At 38.0% G+C, this 22,687-nt stretch overlaps 1 protein-coding gene across 2 annotated transcripts in view; it reads left to right on the top strand.

Annotated features, from left to right (window-relative positions):
- Positions 1-22,687, top strand: part of TAF4B (TAF4b RNA polymerase II, TATA box binding protein (TBP)-associated factor, 105kDa) — a 175,942-nt gene that overhangs the window by 49,144 nt on the left and 104,111 nt on the right. The window contains exons 6-9 of one of the 2 annotated variants that reach the window (XM_011988045.1): positions 6,024-6,113; positions 9,953-10,570; positions 16,270-16,405; positions 17,454-17,559. In XM_011988045.1, the coding sequence (XP_011843435.1) occupies positions 6,024-6,113; positions 9,953-10,570; positions 16,270-16,405; positions 17,454-17,559 (950 nt within the window). Of the gene's footprint in view, positions 1-6,023; positions 6,114-9,952; positions 10,571-16,254; positions 16,406-17,453; positions 17,560-22,687 lie in introns of both variants that reach the window. The other variant, XM_011988044.1, reaches the window with a different exon arrangement.

The raw sequence follows: 22,687 nt of genomic DNA, 5'->3' as shown, positions 1-22,687 counted from the left end.
TGCACCCTAGTCTGGGCAGCAGAGCAAGACTCTGTCTCCGAAAAAAAAAAAAAAAAGAATTATGAAATCTCAGAAAGCCAGGCTATCAATAGATAACGAAATTCAGTTCTCGTATGTCCGATAGACATGAAGCTTTGGGACCACAAAAGTTAGTTAATGCTCTTAGGCCTCACTTTCCTTATCTATAAGATTCTCATCTTACAGATGAGAATGTTAAACATGATGATCATTGATATTTTTATGAATGCCAAGGTGCTATGTCTTTTAGCCACCAAATTATATGCCTTTGGTTTCTTACGTCCTCTTTCAGGTAAAATATATAGGTACACTAAAAAGAGTGAAGGTGGAAGTTAGCAAATATTTCATATTATATGCTTAAGGCATGCTGAGGACGTAACAGACAAATGGATTTGGATTTTTTGAACTACTATAATATACAGATTTCTCTCACCACGTAATTAGAATTATATTTTTCACATAAAAATTGTCCTTTTTTCCCCAGTAGAAAATGTGTATATTTCAATTATTATACAGCAAAAACAAGCATAGTTTATAAATATTAAAATACCTTCTTTACTACTATTTTTAATGCTGCCTGTAAGATGTTAGAAATAAAGCACACTTGAAATGGTTAGTTTTTCATTTGGGAAGATGTTTTTATTTCGGATGTCTAAAATACGTCATACTAACAAATTTTTAATTCAACTTTTGGGTGTCTTTTTAAAAGTAAACATTGAGCTTTTGATCTTCCCTTTTCAAGGTTTGCTAGTTTTGAAAGGGGATATGATGACTTGTTTCTCTGAAATGGAATACTCTAGATGAAGAGACATGATGGAAAGGAACACATATCCCATAAAATATTAAAGACTTTTTAACCACAAAACGTGGGTGAATTTTATGGACAGATAGGAGCAGTTAGGAATTAATCAAATATTGCCTCTGGTTTTAAGATCTGTTTACTTTAGAATGACTAAACAGCAGTTCTAAAATAATTTGGTTTCAGGATACCTTTATATTCTGAAAACTTGAGGACTCCCCAAGGCATTTTGTTTTTGTGGGATTAACATTAAAACTGAAAAATGTTCAACATTTTTGTATTAAAAAAATTTTTTTTTGAGGTAGGGTCTTCCTCTGTCACCCAGGCTGGAGTGCAGTGGCATGAACAAGGCTCCCTGCTGTCCTGACCCTCCTGGGATCAAGCAGTCCTACCACCTCAACCTCCCAGGTAACTGGGACCACTGACATGTGCCACCACTCCTGGCTCATTTTTTAAACTTTTTTGTAGAGACAGGGTCTTGCTATGTTGCCCAGGCTGATCTCAAACTCCTGAGCTCAAGTAATCATCCCACCTCGGCCTGGCAAAGTGCTAGGATTACAGACCGTAGGATTACAGACCTGGCAAAATGCTAGGATTACAGAGCCACCGTGCCCAGCTTGTTTATTAAAATAAAAACAGTAAACCCATTAAGCGTTAACATAACTAGCATTTAAGTGAAAACCGAGTTTCCAAAACAACAACAAAATTGAATGAAAGAGTGGCATTGCTGTACCAATTTTGCAAATCTCCTTAGCGGCTGACCTAATGGAAAACAGCTGGATTCTCATATGCTCTTCTGCATTTAGTCTGTTTTGTGATGTGTTATTTTTTTGGAAGTATTTGAAGAATATCTGGTCTTGTGAAGAGACGTGGTTGGAATAGTGATTATCTTATTAAAATAGCTTTTCTCCGGATCATGGTGGATAGTCTTCAGAGTCTACTGGTTTATCTTGCACCCTGAATGGATCTTTTACCCACGTATGATTTTTGTAATGACATTCATCGTTCATTGGGAAAAATACTGGTTCACTGAGTTATGCAGATCTTTCAAATGTTTCCAGTTTTATTATTTAAGATATCAAAATAACATGCTCATTAAATTCACCAACCTTATTAGAAAATTCTTATACCAGGAAGCTATCAAGCTCAGAATAGTTGTTATACATTTTTCAAAATTGTAATTTTGGCTTGAGAGCTTTAATTTTTATCATTAGCAACAAATGGTATCAATTATTTTCCTCACTATTAGAGGTTTAGTTTGTTCTTGAGAAAATAGCTAACAAATACCCAAGTCTGAATAACCACAATTGCTTTGCCATTCTTTTCAGTAAAAATGGGAAAAAGTGGCTAGTTTAGCTAGCGACTCAATTACAGTACTTTTCTTAGATTCTCTTACTTTGATCTGCAACAGAAATGCTTTATGTATGGTTTCTATTTTGTTATACACAATTAAAGAGGTTTCTACTGCAGAGTTGAGATTTAGTAAAGTTAATTTTTACTGCTTCATCCAAGGATGTTTCAAAGCGAAATTGGCTCTATTTTTTTTATTTTTATTTTTTAGAGTAAGAGTCTTGCTCTGTTGCTCAGGCTGGAGTGCAGTGGTATGATACTAGCTCACTGCAGCCTCAAACTTAGGACTCAAGGGCTCCTTCCACTTCACCCTCCAAAAGCTAGGACTAGAGGTGTGTGCCATCATGCCCAGCTAATTTTAAAATATTTTTTTTGTAGTGATAGGGTCTCACTGTGTTGCCCAGGCTAGTCTCCCAACTCCTGGCCTCGAGTGATCTTGCACCCTTGGCCCTCCAAAGTACTGGGATTACAGGTGTGAGCCACTGTACTTGGCCTTCTTCTTCTTTTTTTTTTTTTTCCCTCCAAGCACATAGCACTGTAGAATGTGATGTCAGCTGTTTCACTTTGCCATTGCCTTTCTTACCAGTAGTTTAACCCATTGTTGCCTTTGCACCATCTGTGCAAATATTAGCTTAGTGAAAAAGGCTTTCTCTCCAAGATATTAGTATTAATGGAAAATAATGTAGACCACACATACTCCTGAAATGCTCAATAGTGTAAGCAATGTGTAAAGTTCCTCAGTTCTTTGGAACTGCTGTTATGGATTTACAGTGTCATTCTGAAAATAGTCTTGCAGATCCATAGCCAATATCATACTGAATGAGCAAAAGCTTGAACCATTTCCCTTGAGAATTGGAACAAGACAAGGTCTCACCATTCCTATTTAACATAATACTGGAAGTTTTAGCGAGAGCAGTCAGGCAAGAGAAAGAAATAAAAGGCCTCCAGATAGGAAAAAAAGGAGTAAAACTCTGTCTTCACTGATGATATGATTCTATGCCTAGAAAATCCTAAAGACTCTGCCAAAAGGATTCTAGAACTGATAAACGACTTTAGTAAAGTTTCAGGGTATAAAATCAGTATTCAAAAATCAGTAGCATTTCTCTACACCAAAAACGTTCTAGCTAAGAGCCAAATCAAGAGCACAGTCCCATTTACAATAGCCACACACACAAAAATGAAGTACCTGGGAATACAGCTAACCAAGGAGGTGAAAGATCTCTACAAGGAGAAATACAAAACACTGCTGAAAATTCATGCTTATGGATTGAAAGAATTGATATCATTAAAATAGCCATACTGCCCAAAGCAATTTACAGATTCAGTGTTATTCCTGTCAAACTATAAATGTCATTTTTCACAGAATTAGAGAAAACTATTTTAAAATTCATATAGGACCGAAAAAGAGCCTGAATAGCCAAAATAATTCTAAGCAAAAAGAACAAAGCCAAGTGGCATCACATTACCTGACTTCAAACTATGCTATAAGGCTACAGTGACCCAAACAGCATGGCACTGATACAAAAATAGACACATAGAACAATTGAACAGAATAGAGAACCCAGAAATAAAGCTGCACACCTACAACTATCTAATCTTTGACAGTGTCGACAAAAATAAGTAATGGGGCCTGGCCACAGTGGCTCATGCCTGTTATAATCCCAGCACTTTGGGAGGCTAAGGCAGGCGGATCACTTGCGATCAGGAGGTTGAGACCAGTATGGCCAACATGGCGAAACCCCATCTCTACTAAAAAAATATAGAAATAAGCTGGGTGTGGTGGCATATGCCTATAGTCCCAGCTACTCAGGAGGCCGAGACAGGGGAATTGCCTGAACCCAGGAGGGGGAGGTTGCAGTGGGCCAAGATCTTGCCACTGCACTACAGCCTAGGTGACACAGTGAGACTCCATCTAAAAAAAAAAAAGTAGTGGGAAAAGGACTGATTCTTCAAATGGTGCTGGGATAACTGGTTATCTATGTGCAGAAGAATGAAACTGGACCCCTACTTTTCACCATATATAAAAATTAACTTGAGATGGATTAAAGATTTAAATGTAAGACCTCAAATTGTAAAAGTCCTAGAAGAAAACCCAGGAAATACCCTTCCTGACATTGGCCTTGGCAAAGGATTTGTGGCTAACTCTCCAAAAGAAGTTGCAACAAAAACAAAAAATGACAAGTGGAACCTAACTAAACTAAGAGCTTCTGCACAGCAGAAGATACTGTCAACATAGTAAACAGACCACCTACAGAATGGAAGAAAATATTTGCGAACTATGTATCTGACAAAGGTCTAATATACAGAAAAAATCAGAAACTTAAACAAAAATCAACAAGAAAAAAACAACCCCATTAAAAAATGGGTAAAGGACATGAACAGACACTTCTGAAAAGAAGACATACAAGCAGCCAACAAACATGAAAAGATGCTCATCATCACTAATCATCAGAGAAATGCAAATCAGAACCACAGTGAGATACCATCTCATGCTAGTCAAAATGGCTGTTATTAAGAAGTGGAAAAACAGATGCTGGTGGGGCTGTGGAGAAAAGCGAACACTTATACGCTGTTGGTGGGAACGTAAATTAATTTGGCCATTGTGGAAAACAGTTTGAAGATTTCTTAAAGAACTAAAAATAGAACTACCATTTGACCCAGCAATGCCATTACTGGGTATATATCCAAGGGAAAATAAATCATTCTATAAAAAACATACGCTCTTGTATGTTTATTGCAGCACTACTCAGAACAGCCAAGACATGGAATCAGCAGGGGTGTTCATTGACAGTGGGATGGATAAATAAAAAGTGGTACATATACACCATGGAATACTACACAGCCATAAAAAAGATCAAGATCATGTCTTTTGTAGCAGCATAAATGGCCATTATCCTAAGCACATTAATGCAGGAATAGAAAACCAGATACTACATGTTCTCACTTATAAGTGGGAGCTAAACATTAAGTACACATGGACATAAAGATGGGAACAATAGACACTGGGAACTACTAGAAAGTGGGAGTGAGGGGGTGTGAGGGCTAAAAAACTACTTCCCAGATAACTGTGCTCACTACCTGGGTGACGAGTGTACCTGGTACACTACCTGTACCCCAAACTTGTACCTCCTGATTCTAAAATAAAAGCTGAATTTTTTTTTTTTTAAATCTAAGGTCATAGTTACCTTTACTTGAATGCTCCTTCCATGACTTCATGAAGAACAAACCAGATGTTCTCTGTCACCACACAATTACAGTCTTTATTAAGTATAAAATATGTTCTAGTAGGCAAAATTTTAAAAACTATATTTTATACTTTTGAAAAGAATAAGATAATTCAATCAGCTACATCTTACACATTATCACTGGCGTCAGGGTATTTTGGAAATACTTCTACTAATTCTGGAAATGTTGTCCCTGACTCTTGTGTGCAAAGAACAGCAGCAAGCTAGCAGATTAATTTCCAAATTGTTTTAGAGAACTGAAACATCAAGGTCTCCAAACTGAATAACTTCCTGTTCCCTACCCTAAGAAATTTAAGACACCTGTACCTTCACTTCTTAATTGTTCTTAACAGATTGTAATAATGTAGTATTACTTGGCCTGTCAGCTCTTCTCTTTGCTTCCTGGGATCTTTAAAAGAAAAAAAAAATCACCCCTTCATTGTATTCTGTATGAATAAACATCTCTATTATTTATGCTTACACATTTCATAACTGGCATGAAAAAAGGCCTATATTTAATTGACTTTATCATTTGTGAAAAGTTTGCTATATCTACAATCCTGAATTATATACTTTGTCTCTTTTAAAATATTTGTAGACTTAAAATTGTTTCTGTTTCTCCCATCCCTCAGGATGCAAAAATCGAAGCAGAAGAATTTACTAGGAAACTGTATGTTGAACTCAAGTCTTCACCTCAGCCTCACCTGGTTCCTTTTCTTAAGGTAGAGTTATGTTTCACTTAGAAGAAATAATTTGGATTAGATTACTCTAAAATAATTAAAAACTGGACTATTTCAATATGACAGCAGTTGAATATGAAGATAACTGACAGTGTGGGAGAAACCTGAGTTTGTTTTTTTTTTGTAAGTGTTTTTGTAAGCTGTAAAGCATATTCATAGTATTCTTTTAATTTGAACACTTTGAAAAAAGAGAAGTAACATTTTATTCATGAACATAAGTTCATGATTATATTGTTTAATGCTTGTATAAGAATATACAGACATACCACAGAGATATTGCAGGTTTGGTTTCAGACCACCATAAGAAAGCTAGTATCACAATAAAGTGAGTCATATAAAATTTTTGGTTTCTAAATGCATATAAAACTTTTTATGGTATGCTTTATTAGGTTTATAATAGCATTATATTTGAAAAAACAATTACACAGGTGAATTAAAAAATACTTTATTGCTAAAAAATGCTGACAATCATCTGAACCTTCAGCAAGTTATAATATTTTGATGGTGAAGACTCTTACCTCAATGTTGATGGCTTTTGTCTGGTCAAGGTGGTGGTCACTGAAGGTGGTCACACCCAGCTGTGGCAATGTCTTAAATTAAGACAACAGTGCAATTTGTGTCATCAGTTGATCCTTCCCTTCACAAAAGATTTCTCTGTAGCATACAGTGCTGTCTGATAGCATTTCACACACAGCAGAACTTCTTTCAAAATTGGAGTCAATTCTCTGATACCCTGCCATTGCTTTATTAACTAAGTTGTTGTCATATTCTAAATTCTTTGTTACCATCCTAACAACATTTATAACATTTGGCCAGGAGTAGCTTCCATTTCAAGAAACCACTTTCTTTGCTCATCTGTAAGAAGCAACTCCTCATCTCTTCCAGTTTTATCATGAGATTGCAGCAATTCGGTCACATCTTCAGGTTCCACTTCTAACTGTGGTTCTCTTGCTGTTTCTGCCATATCTGCAGTGACTTCCTCCACTGAAGTTCTGAACCCCTCAAAGTCATCCATGAGGATGGGGATCCACTTCTTATAAACTCCTGTTAGTGCTGATATTTTGATCTCCTGCCATGACTCACAAATATACTTAATGGCATCTAGAATGGTGAATCTTTTCCAGAAAGTTTTCAGTTGACTTTGCCCCCAAATTGATCAGAGGAATCACTGTCTGTGACAGCTGTAGTCTTATAAAATCTATTTCTTAAATAATACTTGAAAGTAAAAATTACTCCTTGATGTATGTGGACTGCAGAATGGATGTGTTAGCAGACAGGAAACCAATATTGATCTCCTTGTACATCTCCATCAGAATTTTCGGGTGACGAGGTGTATTGTCAATGAGTGGTAATATTTTGAAAAGAATTCCCCCCTGCCCCCCGCCTGAGCAGTAGTTCTCAACAGTGGGCTTAAAATATTCAGTAAACCATGCTGTGGATAGATGTGCTGTCATCCATGCTTTGTTCCTTGATAGAGCACAGGCAGAGTAGATATAGCATAATTCTTAAGAGTCCTAGGATTTTTGGAATAGTAAGTGAGCATTGGCTTCCACTTGAAGTCACCAGCTACATTAGCCCCTAACAAGTAAGTCAGCCTGTCCTTTGAAGCCTTGAAGCCATGCGTTGACTTTTCCTCAGCAAAAAGCTATGAAAGATCTAGCTTCCTTCAATAGAAGGTTGTTTTTGTCTCCATTGGAAATCTGTTGTTGGCCAGGCGTGGTGGCTCACGCCTGTAATCCCAGCACTTTGGGAGGCTGAGGTGGGCAGATCACCTGAGGTTAGGAGTTTGAGACCAGCCTGGCCAACATGGAGAAACCCTAACTCTACTGAAAAAAGTTAAAAAATTAGCTGGGCATGGTAACGCATGCCTATAGTCCCAGCTACTTGGGAGGCCGAGGCAGGATAATTGCTTGAACCCGGAAGACAGAGGTTGCAGTGAGCCAAGATCGTGCCATTGCACTGTAGCCTGGGTGACAAGAGCGAGACTCCGTCTCAAAAAAAAAAAAAAAAAAAAAAATCTTAGCTAGATCTTCTGTATGATTTGCTACAGTTTCTGCATCAGTACTTGCAGCTTTACCTTGAACTTTTATGTTAGTTATCAAGAGAGCTTCTTTCCTTAAACCTCATGAGCCAGCCTCTCCTAACTTCATACTTTTCTTCTGTAGCTTCCTCATTTTTCAGCCTTCATAGAATTGAAGAGTTAGTGCTATACTCTGGTTTAGACTTTTGCTTAAGGGAATGTTGTGCTGGTTTGATCTTCTGTCCACACCACTCAAACTTTCCATGTCACCAATAAGGCTGTTTCGTTTTCTTACCATTTATGTGTCACATGGAGTAGCTCTTTGAAGTTCCTTTAAGAACTTTTCCTTTGCATTCACAACTTGGCTGTTTGATACAAGAGCCCTAGCTTTCCATCTCTGTTGACTAAACAAATGAAAACTCCAGGGATGAAAAGGCAGAGCCTACGAGTTTTTAGTTTGAACTGCCTTTACTCTTTAAGTAGGATACAAAGATGGATGCTGACAGTCAGAAAGTGTGCTTGGGTGGGTGTGGTGGCTCACACCTGTAATCCCAGCACTTTGGGAGGCTGAGGTTGGCGAATCATCTGAGGCAAGGAGATGGAGACCAGCCTGACTAACACGGTTGTCTCTACTAAAAAATACAAAAATTAGCCAGTGGTGGCATGTGTCTGTAGTCCCTGCTACTCAGGAGGCTGGAGAATCGCTTGAACTTGGGAGGCAGAGGTTGCAGAGAGCTGAGATTGCACCACTGCACTCCAGCCTGGGCAACAGAGTGAGACTCCGTCTCAATAAAAAAAAAAAAAAAGAAAATATGCTAGCTCAGTTCTTTCAGATCGTAAAATTCACTTTGTATTTAATTTTGTTTTGATTTAAAGATATTTCTTTGTTTTTATTAAAAAAAATTTTTTTTTTGAGATGAGGTTTTGCTCTGTCACTCAGGCTGGGGTGTAGTCATGTGATCACAGCTCTCTGCAACTTCAACCTCCCGGGCCCAAGTGATCCTCCCACCTCAGCCCCTGCAGCAGCTGGGACTATAGGCATGCACCACTATGCCCTGCTAGTTTTTGTATTTTTTGTAGGGACAGGGTTTTACCATGTTGCCCAGGCTTTTAAAGACTATTTCTTCCTTTCCTTTTTTTTTTTTTTTTTTTTTGAGATGGGGTTTTACTCTGCCACCCAGGCTGGAGTGCAGTGGCATGATCTCAGTTCACTGCAACCTCTACCTCCCGAGTAGCTGGGACTACAGGTGTGTGCCCACCATGCCTGACTAATTTTTGTATATTTTGTATAGATGGGGTTTTGCCATATCGCCCAGGCTGATCTCAAACTCCTGGCCTCAAGTGATTGCTTGCTTTGGACTCTCAGAGTGCTGGGATTACAGGCATGAGCCACTGCACCTATTTCTATCCAAAGTTTGAAAGTTACTTAATGAAGAGACCTAGATTCTGCTGTGGTTTAAATAAACTTACAAATGCTGAAGTTGTTAATGATCTGTTATAGGGTTTAGATGATTATAGAAAAGTATCATACATGTTGTACCAAATTGATATTGAGGGAATACAAATAAGTTTAATACTGAGATATAGTAATTTCATATTGGAAAACAAGCACTTTTGAGCTTCAAACTGATTGTATCCTGGATATTGACAGGATATAAGTAAGTGATACCAGCTGTCTTCAACTGAAATACTTGATACACTTTTGATTGGTTTTAAGTTGTAAAGGTATGAAATACCACATTTTGTTTTACACGTAGCTGATTTGTTAGCAGTGTTTTTTTCCATTCCTCTACGTTTCCAGAAAAGCGTGGTTGCCTTACGACAACTTCTGCCTAACTCCCAGAGCTTCATCCAGCAATGTGTTCAGCAGACCTCTAGTGAGATCGTCATTGCTACCTGTACTACAACAGTAACAACTTCTCCTGTGGTGACAACAACAGTGTCCTCAAGCCAGTCTGAAAAGTCCTTTATTGTTTCTGGAGCAACAGCACCCAGAACTGTGTCAGTGCAAGCTTTGAACCCACTTGCTGGTCCAGTGGGAGCAAAAGCTGGAGTTGTGACACTTCATTCTGTGGGCCCAGCTGCTGCAACAGGAGGAACAACAGCTGGAACTGTTTTGCTTCAGACTTCAAAACCACTTGTGACATCTGTACCAAACACAGTGACCACGGTCTCACTGCAACCTGAAAAGCCAGTTGTCTCTGGAACAGCAGTAACACTGTCCCTTCCAGCAGTAACTTTTGGAGAAACTTCAGGTGCAGCTATTTGTCTTCCATCTGTGAAACCTGTTGTTACTTCTGCTGGGACCACATCTGACAAGCCTGTTATTGGGACTCCAATTCAAATCAAACTTGCCCAGCCAGGCCCTGTCCTTTCACAACCAGCTGGGATTCCACAGGCAGTTCAAGTCAAGCAACTAGTGAGTAACATTTTGTTTCTTCCTCAGTTATTTATTTTGAAAATTTTGAACATTCGGAAAACTGGTAAGACTAGTAAAAAAAAAAACTGGGAAGACTGTATACTGTTCACGGGTTTGACCAATTAAATTTTTTTTTTTTTTTTACCTCATTTGCTTTGTTTTCCTCTTTCTACTCACACCTATAAACACACATGTAAGTCTTTTTTTTGTTTTGTTTTGTTTAAGATAGAGAGAGTCTCACTCTGTCGCCCAGGCTGGAGTGCAGTGGCAGTGGCACAATCTTGGCTCACTGTAACCTCCGCCTCCCAGGTTCAGGCAATTCTCATGCCTCATCCTCCTGAGTAGCTGGGATTACCGGTGTGCACCACCGTGCTGGCTAATTTTTGTATTTTTGTTAGAGATAGAGTTTCTCCATGTTGGCCAGGCTAGTCTTCAACTCCTGGCCTTAAGTTATCCACCCGCCTTGGCCTTCCAAAGCACTAGGATTACAGACAGGCATGAGCCACCACACCCAGCAGCAAACACATAAGTCTTTACTGAACCATCTGAGAATGGTTGCAAAAATTATGACAATGCACAGTATATGTATCTCCTAAAAGGTTTTTTTTTTTGTAAAACATAACCACAACATACCTATTGTCACACACAGGAAATTAATATTGGTACAGTATTTCTGTAATTGTCCCAATAACGTCTTTTAACTTTTATTTTTTTGTAGAGAGAGGGTCTTGCCATGTTGCCCAGACTCTTGGCCTCAAGTGATCCTCTCGACTTCGACCTCCCAAAGTGTTGGGATTACAGGCAGGAGCCACTGTACCCGGCTCATTTAATCTAGAATACTTTTCTAGCTTTTTGTGGTTGTTCATTATATTGTAGTGTTTTAAGTGCCCAGAATATCTGCAGAATATCCTTTGTTTTGTCTGATTGTTGTGTTTTTTTTCCTCAACTTAGTAGGTTGGGAGGTTCTTGGGTGAAAGAAGGAAATTTTAGCTGTTTGTCGATTAGTGTTTAGAATGTTCTTCTTAATTTAAGAAAAGATAAGTTTTACCAAAAAACTATGAAAGTATTGTTAACTCATGAGGGATACTACATGGTGCATTAATTAAAAATCATAATGTTTTTAGTAAAGTTCTTCCCTATCTTCTATGATAACAGAGCTTGCTCTTCTTTTGGTGAATGTCCTTTTTCTCTTTTGTAATGCTTTGCATTAGAGGCTATGTTTTAAATCTCTGTTTTGGTTCATTCTGCTTCTTGTGTAGCCTTTCCAGCCTTGTTTGTGTTATCAGAATAAGAAGTATCTGAGTGATTGCCATCTGAGGCAACAGAGCAGCCTTGGACATAGAACGAAAGGGGTTGATCAGTGACCAGAATTGGAGAGTAGTTGAACTCTTGAGCAGACAGAGTGATGGTCATTTTCTGGGCACTAATCTTTTCTCATCCCTTCCCACTCTGCATCTCATTTTCGAATGGAGAAATGTAACTGCCTTGCAGGATTTCTCTTGGGTGCCTGAATTTAATCTCAGAGATGAAACAACATTTTTAGAAGCAATGATTCTGGGCAGCCAGGTTGGAGAACCACTGGAATAGAGGAGTTGCCCCAGGGAAAGGCCTCTTTTTGGTAGTACTGAACAGAATTGAAATCCTCTTTATGTGTCATAATTGATTCTTGAATCAATGCTAATCTTTATTGAGCATCTATAGCATATAGGTCCCTAGGGTGAAATAATACTTTATAGCTACATAGTTTTAAAATCATGTCATTATGTGCTATGGATTTTAAAATAATTTTATGATTAAAAGGTTGGGAGAAAACTAAGAATCCAGAAATTCTGAGCCGACTCATCCAGTAACAGTCAAGTGGCCGGGCATGGCAGCTCATGCCTGTAATCTCAGCACTTTGGGAGGCCAAGGTGGGCAGATCACCTGAGGTCAGGAGTTTGAGACCAGCCTGCCCAACACGGTGAAGCCCCCTCTCTACTAAAAATCCAAAAATTAGCCGAGTGTGGTGGTGGGCACCTGTAATCCCAGCTACTTGGGAGGCTGAGGCAGGAGATCGACTTGAACCCGGGAGGCAGAGGTTGCAGTGAGCCGAGATCGTGCCACAGCACTCCAGTCTGGGTGACAATAGCGAAACTCCGTCTCAAACAAAAGCAAAACAAAACAAAAAACAGTCAAGTAATGGATCTCAGACTAGAACCCAGATGATCTCTCCATTACGGTATGGTGCTCTTGGAACTTCTCGGTTTCTGGAATGTCCTGAGGCAGGAGCTGTCTCATGATAATATCTTGACAGCATTTTTGTTTGTAGGTTTGACTTGTTATACATTATAAATCATTTCAATAAAGAAATAATGCAAAAAAATCTGATGGTAAATTTTAGGGTTTTTTTTACTTCCTACCCTACCTTCATTTTTAATAATTTAATTTTCCCTGTGAATTCTACTTTCTTGTTTGTCCTTTGTTTCAAGTTTAGCCAGTAAATTTGATGTTAGTATTTGCACCTACCTATTTAAAGTGGCAAGAGCCCGAGTGGCCAGACACTGAAGATGGATTGTAATTTATTTCACAACAGATCTACCTGGAGCAAAACAACATAAACCATTCTATATGGTAATGCCATAGAGAGGATTGAACTAGGGCATTCTTTCAAACTAAGTTAGAAAATTAATATTACTCGAGTTTGAAAGTTAATTAAGGAATATCATCATTGAATCCATTATAAACCATAGTCCAATTTAATCCTAGTTCTAAGTGAGGAGAAAAACACTCATGTTGCTATAAAATAACATATTCCATGCAGCTTATAAGAAATATAGCAAATAATCATTTAAAATATAAGAATTGCTGCACTGGATCAAATCTGGGGTTAATCTAACTGAAGAATACATACATTTCTTTTAATAATCATAGATTTAAAAATTCCTTTTTAATGTTTCTCATTTGTGTGTGTGTGTGTGTGTGTGTGTTTGAGACAGTGTCTCACTTCTGTCACCCAGGTTAGAGTGCATGATCATGGCTCACTGCAGTCTTGACTTTGCGGGCTCAGATGATCTTGCCACCTCAGCCTCCTGACTAGCTGGGACTGCAGGAGCAGGCCATCACACCCGGCTAATTTTCTTGTGTTTTTAGTAGAGACAGGGTTTCACCATGTTGCCTAGGCTAGTCTCGAACTCCTGAGCTGAAATGATCTGCTTAGTACTGTGGTTTTATGTGGTACTTTCTTTGAAAGAACATTAATGAATTCTCTTACATTATCACTCATTTTGTTTTTCCTAGCAGATGTTCAGGAGTATGCCTCCCATATTTTTGTTAGACTAGACACATATATTGTTCCAGGTGTTAGAGTCATTAAGATGAGAAGTGATGGGGATAGAAGGTTGTTAAGTCCCAACTCAAAACTTTGTGTTATATTTTTGTGTCCCCATCAAAAATGATATGAAGACTAACTGGTGTCAGCCTAAATAACAAAGAGATTCTTTAAAAGAATAGGATATGTAATTGGAAATGGAGCATTGCAGTTGGAATACAGGTACCGAGTAAACTGTGTGTATTCAGGAAGATAAAGGAAGACAAAGGTTTTTTTTTATTTTTAATTTTTAAAGACTCAGGGTTTCATTTTGTTGCCTAGCCTGAAGTGCAGTGGTGCCATCGTGGCTCACTGCAGCCTCGATCTCCTGGGCTCAAGCAATCCTCCTTCCTCAGCCTCCTGAGTAGCTAGGACTACAGGTGCATGCCATCATGCCTGGCTAATTAAAAACTTTTTATTATGGTTAGAGACAGGGTCTTGCTTTATTGCCCAGTCAGGTCTCAAAATCCTGGCCTCAAGCAGTCTTCCTGAGTAAAGGAGGACAGATTTTAAAAGGAAAAATGAGAAGAATTACATAGTTGTTTTGAAATGATTATCCTTGACTACAAAGCTCAGTAACAAGGGTGACACCAGTCCAGGTTTAAATAGGCAGTTGCTGAGCAGATGATGTCCTTGCAGAAGTATTTTTTGTGTACTGTTGCTATGGCCTTTGTGCAAGGTTGTGGTTTTGGCGGTCTATTGGGGTAGTGTTTGTGATCAGGCATACAAGCATGAGAACCCTCTCTTCTTAGTCTTCCTTCCCTAGCTCTATTTGTTAGAGTTTTGTTTTTTGTTTTCTTTCAAACACAAGTGACTTCATTTTGATTCTGACAACTTTCACACTGCTAAACAATTTTTGAATATTACTGTCTTTCATAATTAAAATACTGACAGGAATACCTAATAAGGAGCATCAAGAAGGACAGAGCAGATAACCAGAAAATAAGCTGGGAGTGTTTCTCTTGAGTTTCAGTCTGAATGCATAAAATGGTACCTGTATATTACTTTGTATAATTTAAGCCTGATCCTTAGAACTACAGTACATGAATATGATCTCAGCTTCATTGAAATGTATCATTTTTAAAAGAGTTCTTGTCTGTTCTCAAAGAATAAAGGCAATTGAATTATTCTGACTAATATTTCTTCTCTAGGGACATTAGTTACTGTATGATTACTTACCAGGACATGTTGTGTTTCTTGTTACTTTTTTAAAGTAATACACATAAGTTAAATAAATTGAACTTCAAAAATTCTGTTTAGAACTCTGTCTTTTGGCAAGACCATGGCACATTTGTATTTGCCATATATGAGTCTAAGTTCACTGTCAATAGCTGGCTCAAATACATGATGACTGTTTTCCTACCTGTTTTGTTTTGTTTCAAAAAAACAGGGTCTCACTCTGTCACCCAGGCTGGAGTGCAGTGGTGCAATCTCGGCTCACTGCAGCCTCCGCCTCCTGCTTTCAAGCGATGGTTTAAGAAAATAATTTAGTCTGGGTGCGCTGGCTCACACGCCCTGTGTGATCCCCGCTGGGATTACAGGTGTAATCCCAGCACTTTGGGAGGCTGAGGTGGGCGGATCGCTTGAGGTCAGGAGTTCGAGACCAGCCTGGCTAACATAGTGAAACCTAGTCTCTACTAAAAACACAAAAATTAGCCAGGCATGGTGGCGCATGCCTGTAATCCCAGCTACTGAGGAGGCTGAGGCATGAGAATCACTTGAACCTGGGAGCCAGAGGTTTGCAGTGAGCCAAGATGGTGCCACTGCACTGCAGCCTGGGTGACAGAGCAATATTCTCTCTAAAAAAAAAAAAAAAGAAAAGAAAAGAAAATACTTTGTTAAAATGGCACATAAAAAGTCCTTATCTTTTAAAGATATATTTGGAAATATTTATGGATAAAGCGATATATCTGAGATTTGCCTTAAAATAATTGAGAGTGGCAGGGAAGTGGGTAGGGGTGTAGATGGAAACAAGATTGATCAAGAATTAATCATTGTTGAAGCTGGGTAATGGTATAGGTGGTTTTGTTTTATCCTGTCTATTTTTATATATGCTTTAAATTTTTCACTGTAATTAACAATTGGAAATAGATTTATAGGGAGATTTAAATTGAGCATGGTGAAATAAAATTTTAAATTCCATTTTAAAAATAATGTATGTGAAATAGTAATGTTTTTTACTTTTGAACAGGATAATTTTGCTTCGTACAAATTTAAAGTAGACATTCTTGTTATGTTAAGATAAAGGTATATTTATGGCTGGGTGAACACAGTCTGTTGTTTAAACCTGAAATCTTATCATTTTCTAAAGCCTTAAGTTGAACGACTATATTGATAGTTCTCATTGTTTCAGGTAGTTCAGCAGCCTTCAGGAGGCAATGAAAAGCAAGTGACCACACTTTCACATTCCTCAACATTGACCATTCAGAAATGTGGACAGAAGACGATGCCAGTGAATACCGTAATACCTACCAGTCAGTTTCCTCCAGGTAGATGCTGGTGCATCTTAGTCCCATCACGCTGGATTAGAACGTGGAGGGGTTTTGTATAACTTTTTTGTTGCTATGTTAAGTGAAGACAGGCTTGGTCTTTTAAAGTTGGCACCTATTGAAAGAAAACAGAAAGATAATGATTAGATTTCTCTCCCCAGACAGAGTCTTGCTCTGTTGCCCAGGCTGGAGTACAGTGGCACAATCTCAGCTCAGTGAACCTCCACCTCCCAGGTTTAATCAGTTCTCGTGTTCTCAGCCTCCTGAGTAGCTGGGATTACATGCGTGCACCACCACAGCTGGCTAATTTTTGTAGTTTTAGTAGAGACTGGGTTTTACCAGGTTGGCCAAGCTGGTCTCAAACTCCTGATCTCAAGTGGTCGATCTACCAACCTTGGCCTCCCAAAGTGCTGGGATTACAGGCGTGAGCCACTGCGCCCAGCTATGATTACATTTCTTTTTACATACATGTAAACTTTTTAGGGTTATATGTTGTTTTGGAATAAAAAAAACAACTATTCATGGTATTCTGTAATTTGATAAAACAATCTATTAGTAAATAAGGACTTATTTAACTTATAAAATTTGCTATAGAATATTTCTTCTTAAAATGTAGTTCTTTCTCTACATACATACTTGTATGCATGTACATCCATACATATGTGTGGAAATCAGTCTTACCCAAGTCAGGTAGACTGGGAAATCAGTCTTACCAATGTCAGGTAGAGCTTTATGTATTTTTAAAATACACCAATAGAAGCAGTGTATTATTAACATGTTTCAGGTGCCTTTTACTTCATGATATTTTTGTAATACTGCTAATTCCATAGACTATCTAAAAAGAAATGGAAAGATTCTTACTTTATGCGATTATTTCTTATTCAGGGAACAAATTCATTGTCATGTTTGAATTTAAGCATAGTTCTAGGGAAACTTGGAATTTTCTTTGATTATTCTATATATATTAAAAACTGTTGCCCTGGATTTTTCCTAATGTGACATGATTGCTTTTTTTGTATTCTATTTTTTTCTTGTTTTGTTTTTATAGCTTCCATTCTAAAGCAAATTACTCTGCCTGGAAATAAAATTCTGTCGCTTCAAGCATCTCCTACTCAGAAAAATAAAATAAAAGAGAATGGAACATCATGCTTCCGGTAAGAAAATAAATAGTTAAATTTGGTTTAAGGAAGTAATATTTTTTTAAAAAAGGAGAGATGACAGAATAATACCTTAATAAAATAGATATACTGATGCCTTTTTACAAAGCTAACAGCATTTTATTGAGTATAATTTATAAACAATAAAGTGCACAACTATTAAATGTATAGCTCAGTGAATTTTGTCAAATATATATACCTGTGTAATCATCATGCCGATCAAGATACTGAACATATTCATCACCTTTATGCACCTTTGAAATCAATTACCCTTATCCCTTGCCTCTGGCAGCTACTGTTCTTATGTCCATCATGATAGATCATTTTTGTCTATTCTTGAACTTCACATAAATGGAGTTTTACGTTATCATGTACCCTTTTGCATCAGACTTTTTAACTCAGCATGTTTTTTTAGATCATCTGTGTCATTTTGAATATTAGACGATGGTTTTTTTGCATTGCCGAGAAGCATTTTATTTTATGAAATTAAATTTGATCTTTTTTGCTATTGATGGACATTTGGGTGGTTTCCAGTTTTTCTGATGATAATATAATAAAGCTTCACGTACAGAATTTTGCGTGAACATATGCTTTTGCTATCTAGAAATATGACTGATGAGTCATTAGATAAGTGTAAACTTTGGTAAGGAAATTAACAAATTCTTTATCAAAATGACTGTCATTTTGCATTTCTGTCATTGATGATGAGAGTTCCAGTTCCTGTCCAACTTTGTGAGCATTTGGTAATTCTCAGTTCTTTTGATTTTTTAAAATCCATTTTAATAGGTGTATAAGTGGTTATTATTGTGGTTTTAGTTTGCATTTTTCTAATGGCTAAAGATGTTGATCATCTGTTTTTGTGCTTATTTGTTATTTATGTATCTTTGGTGAAGTGTGTGTTTAAATTTTTGGCCCGTTTTTGTTTCTTGTGTTGGTTTCTTATGATCAAGAGTTTTTAAGAGTTTATATATGTATAAACAAATGTTATACAAATGTTATATTTATATATGTATTTATATACAATATATACAATTTTATACAATAAAAATATATATTGTATATATATTTTATATATACAAATATGTAAAGCAAATTTTTATATACATTCCTTTTTGCATTTTTATATATACAAATATATGAAAAATATATACAGACATAACGTGTATATATATTTGTATAATATATTTTTATATGAATATTTATATTAAAAATATATTTGTATATATACACAAATATAACATTTGTATATATAGAAATTATGCAGTTAAAGTGGGGGAAAGCAGAGAAAATAGAACATGTACACAATAGTTTTTATACAGGTAATAGATGGGAATTAAAGGATGACGATTAAGAGAAAGGGCAAGCCTGAAACTGGAGATCTTCTGAAACAAAGCATAGGAGAAAATCTTTGTAACCTTGGGTTACACACATTTCTTAGATAACACATGAAAAGAGCGATCTACAAGAGGAAAAATTAATGAACTGGAATTCAGAAAATTAAAAAACTTTTGTTCTGTGAAAGACACTGTCAAGGAAATGAATAAACAGGCCACAAGGAAAATATTTCCAAATTGTTTATCTGGCAAACACTTGGATCTTAAATATATATAATATATATTATATATGTATATATTAAATATATATATTTTAATTGCATAATTTATATATATTTTAATATAACATTTGTATAAAATTTGTACCTTAATCTTCCTTCCTCATCCCTATGTACATTTTATTTGTAGGTCTACTTTTATATACATATATTAAAATGTTCACCTTCGGTCTTTTTTTCTGACATGTTCTGTCATCTCTTGGTTGAACTTGAATGAAGTTCATCTGCTGGTAAATTCCTCAGAAAAGGCTCATGGGTGTAGAATTCCCTAAGTCGTTAGTCCCTAATGTTTTTGGCACTAGGGACTGATTTCATGGAAGTCAGTTTTTCCACAGACCAGGATTGAGGGGAAGGGGATAGTTTCAAGATGAAACTATTCCACTTCAGATCATCAGACATTAGATTCTTATAAGGAGCACACAACCTAGATCTCTCAAATGTGCAGTTCACAGTAGGGTTTGTGCTCCTCTGAGAATCTAATGCTACCGCTGATCTGACAGGAGGTGGAGCTCAGGCAGTAATGCTCGCTTGTGCACCTCTCACCTCTTTCTGTGCAGTCCAGTTTCTGGGGATCCCTGTCCTAAATTGTTGTATGTTAAAACTATTTTTCAGTGTCTTTGATACTTGAAGGACAGCTTGGCTGTCTGTGAAATCAACACTTTCTGTATTACATTTTTTTTAAATGTTGCCCCATCATTGTCTTGTTAAATCTTTGATTTATGGGAACACCTTTTTAGCATTTTCTGACTTGGGATGTATTTAGTCTTATGCCCACCACTGGGTCTGCCTCGTCTCTGTTTTCTGCAGGTTTTTTTTTTTTTTTCCCCATCTCTTTTTGCCTATAGCAAGCCTTGAGGCACAGGGTGGGGTGGGGTGGGGAGGGGGAGATGAGATTGAGAAAACGAAAAAGTTTGCATGGGATTTGTTGTTTTTTTCCCTTTATAGTTTGGAGTTTGGGTATTCTGGAAGACAGTAATCTAGGCAGTCATCATCATATTCCAGTTTAATGACGTGACATAAAGCTAAACCCATGTACCAACTATCACTGTCAGGATACATGGAATATTTTCAATACCCCAAAAAGGTTCCTTTGCATTCCTTATCACCCGGTCCCCACATTACACCTCAGATTCTGGACAACCGTTGATTTGCTTTCTATCATTGTAGATTGGATTTGGATTTGTCCTTCTAGAGTTTTGCGTAAGTGGCATCTGTCAAAGTCAAATTAAAAATGTAGAGGTAGGCTGGGCACAGTGGCTCATGCCTGTAATCCCAGCACTTTGGGAGGCTGAGGCAGGTGGATCACTTGATGTCAGGAGTTCGAGACCAGCCTGGCTAACATGGGGAAACTCTGTCTCTACTAACAATACAAAAATTAGCAGGATATGGTGGTGCACGTCTGTAGTCTCCGCTACTTGGGATGCTGAGACAGGAGAATCAGTTGAACCCTGGGAGGTTGCAGTGAGCTGAGATTGTGCCACTGCACTCCAGCCTGGGAGACAGAGCGAGACTCTTGTCTCATTTTTTAAAAAAATGTAGAAGTGAATCTCTAAATTTAACATTTTATTTGGGAAGAAGGAATTGCAGTTCAAAGCATACACACAGACCAGATAGTCTCTGGTATGTCCGAAGAACAAAGAGAAGGCTGGAGGTTAAAAAAGAGACATGACATGAATTGCTCTTCGAGAAAATTCATTGGCACTGTTAAGGTTCTGGGAAGCTGGTCAGCTCTGATTGACATGTGAAGGTGGCAGGAAAAATAGTTCTGGGTTGCAACAAGTTGTCTCAGCAGTTGTAGATTAAACTGATCTCAGGTTACAACAGGCAGTTTCAGCAGCTGGACTCACAGAGAATTACATTTCTAGAGCAATGTTTTGTGCCCTGCTTGCTTTCCCCCCCGGCTTCTCTACTCTGTTTTAGTTGGGTATGACATGGGTGACCCAATTCATATCATCAATTTTCACACATCATGCAGTTCATATTCTTGTGTCTGGCTTCTTTTGCTAGCATAATGTGTTAGATATACAACATGTTGTGTGTATCAATAGTTGCATTTTTTACTGCTGAGTAATATTATAGAGGTATATTGCTTTTGTTTGCACTGAATTTTCACTTTATCTGTGGATGAATATTTGGGTTTTTTACAGTTTTTGGTAATGATTAAGCTTGCTGGGAACACTTGTGTCTGTATCTTTGTATGGACATAGATTTTCTTTTGTATAAATACATAGGAACAGAATTGCTGAGTCATATGGTAGGTATATAAGCATATGTTTAACTCTATGAGAAGCCACCACACTATTTTCCTAAATGGTTATACTCCATTCCCACCAACAAAGTATGAGATTTTGTTCTAGTTGCTTCACATCCTTGCTAACAATTCATACTGCAGTTTTACTTTGTCTCTGCCCCCCCAATTTTAGCCATTCTGGTTTGGTATGTAGTGGTAGCTCATTGTGACTTTAATTTGCATTTCCTTAGTGACTAATGATGTTGCATGTTGCATGTCCTCACTGCCCATTTATGCAACTTCTTTTGTGAAATATCTGTTCAAATATTTTGACTGTTGGTTTGTTTGTTTGTTTATGTATTTATTTATTTATTTGGAGACGGAGTCTCGCTCTGTTGCCCAGGCTGCCAGGCTGGAGTTCAGTGGCAGGATCTTGGCTCACTGCAAGCTCCACCTCCTGGGTTCACGCCATTCTGCTGCCTCAGCCTCCCGAGCAGCTGGAACTACAGGCACCCGCCACCACACTCAGCTAATTTTGTTTTTGTATTTTTAGTAGAGACGGGTTTTCACCATGTTAGCCAGGATGGTCTCCATCTCCTGACCTCGTGATCCGCCCTTCTCGGCCTCCCGAAGGGTTGAGATTACAGGCGTGAGCCACTGTGCCTGGCCTGTTTTTGTTTTATTTTAAGAAACAAGGTCTTGCTCTGTTGCCTAGGCTGGGGTGCAGAGGTGCAGTCCTAGCTCACTGCATCCTCAGACTCCTGAGCTTAAGCGACCCAACTGCCTCAGGCTCTCAAGTAGCTAGGACTACAGGTGTACATTACCATGCCCAAGTAATTTTTTTTTTTTAATTTCCATGTTTTGTAGAGACAGGGATTTCACTATGTTTCTCAGGCTGGTCTTGAACTCCTGGCCTCATGAGATCCTCCCACCTCAGCCTCCCAAAGTGCTGGGATTACAGGCATGAGCCACCATGCCCAGCCTATTGCCTTTTTTTTTTTTTGAGACGAAGTTTTCCTCTTGTTGCCCAGGCCGGAGTGCAATGGCGTGATCTTGGGCTCACCACAACCTCCACCTCCTGGGTTCAAGCGATTCTCCTGTCTCAGCCCCCCGAGTAGCTAGGATTACAGGCATGTGCCACCATGCGCAGCTAATTTTGTATTTTTAGTAGAGACAACGGAGTTTCTCCATGTTGGTCAGGTTGGTCTCGAACTCCTGACCTCAGGTGATCTGCCTGCCTCGTCCTCCCAAAGTGCTGGGATTATAGGCCTGAGCCACCGTGC

This window comes from Mandrillus leucophaeus, unplaced genomic scaffold (assembly GCF_000951045.1).
Source record: "Mandrillus leucophaeus isolate KB7577 unplaced genomic scaffold, Mleu.le_1.0 Scaffold322, whole genome shotgun sequence".
NCBI lineage: Eukaryota > Metazoa > Chordata > Mammalia > Primates > Cercopithecidae > Mandrillus > Mandrillus leucophaeus.
The sequence above is the reverse complement of the archived record's forward strand: the minus strand, read 5'-3'. Positions and strand labels throughout refer to the sequence as shown.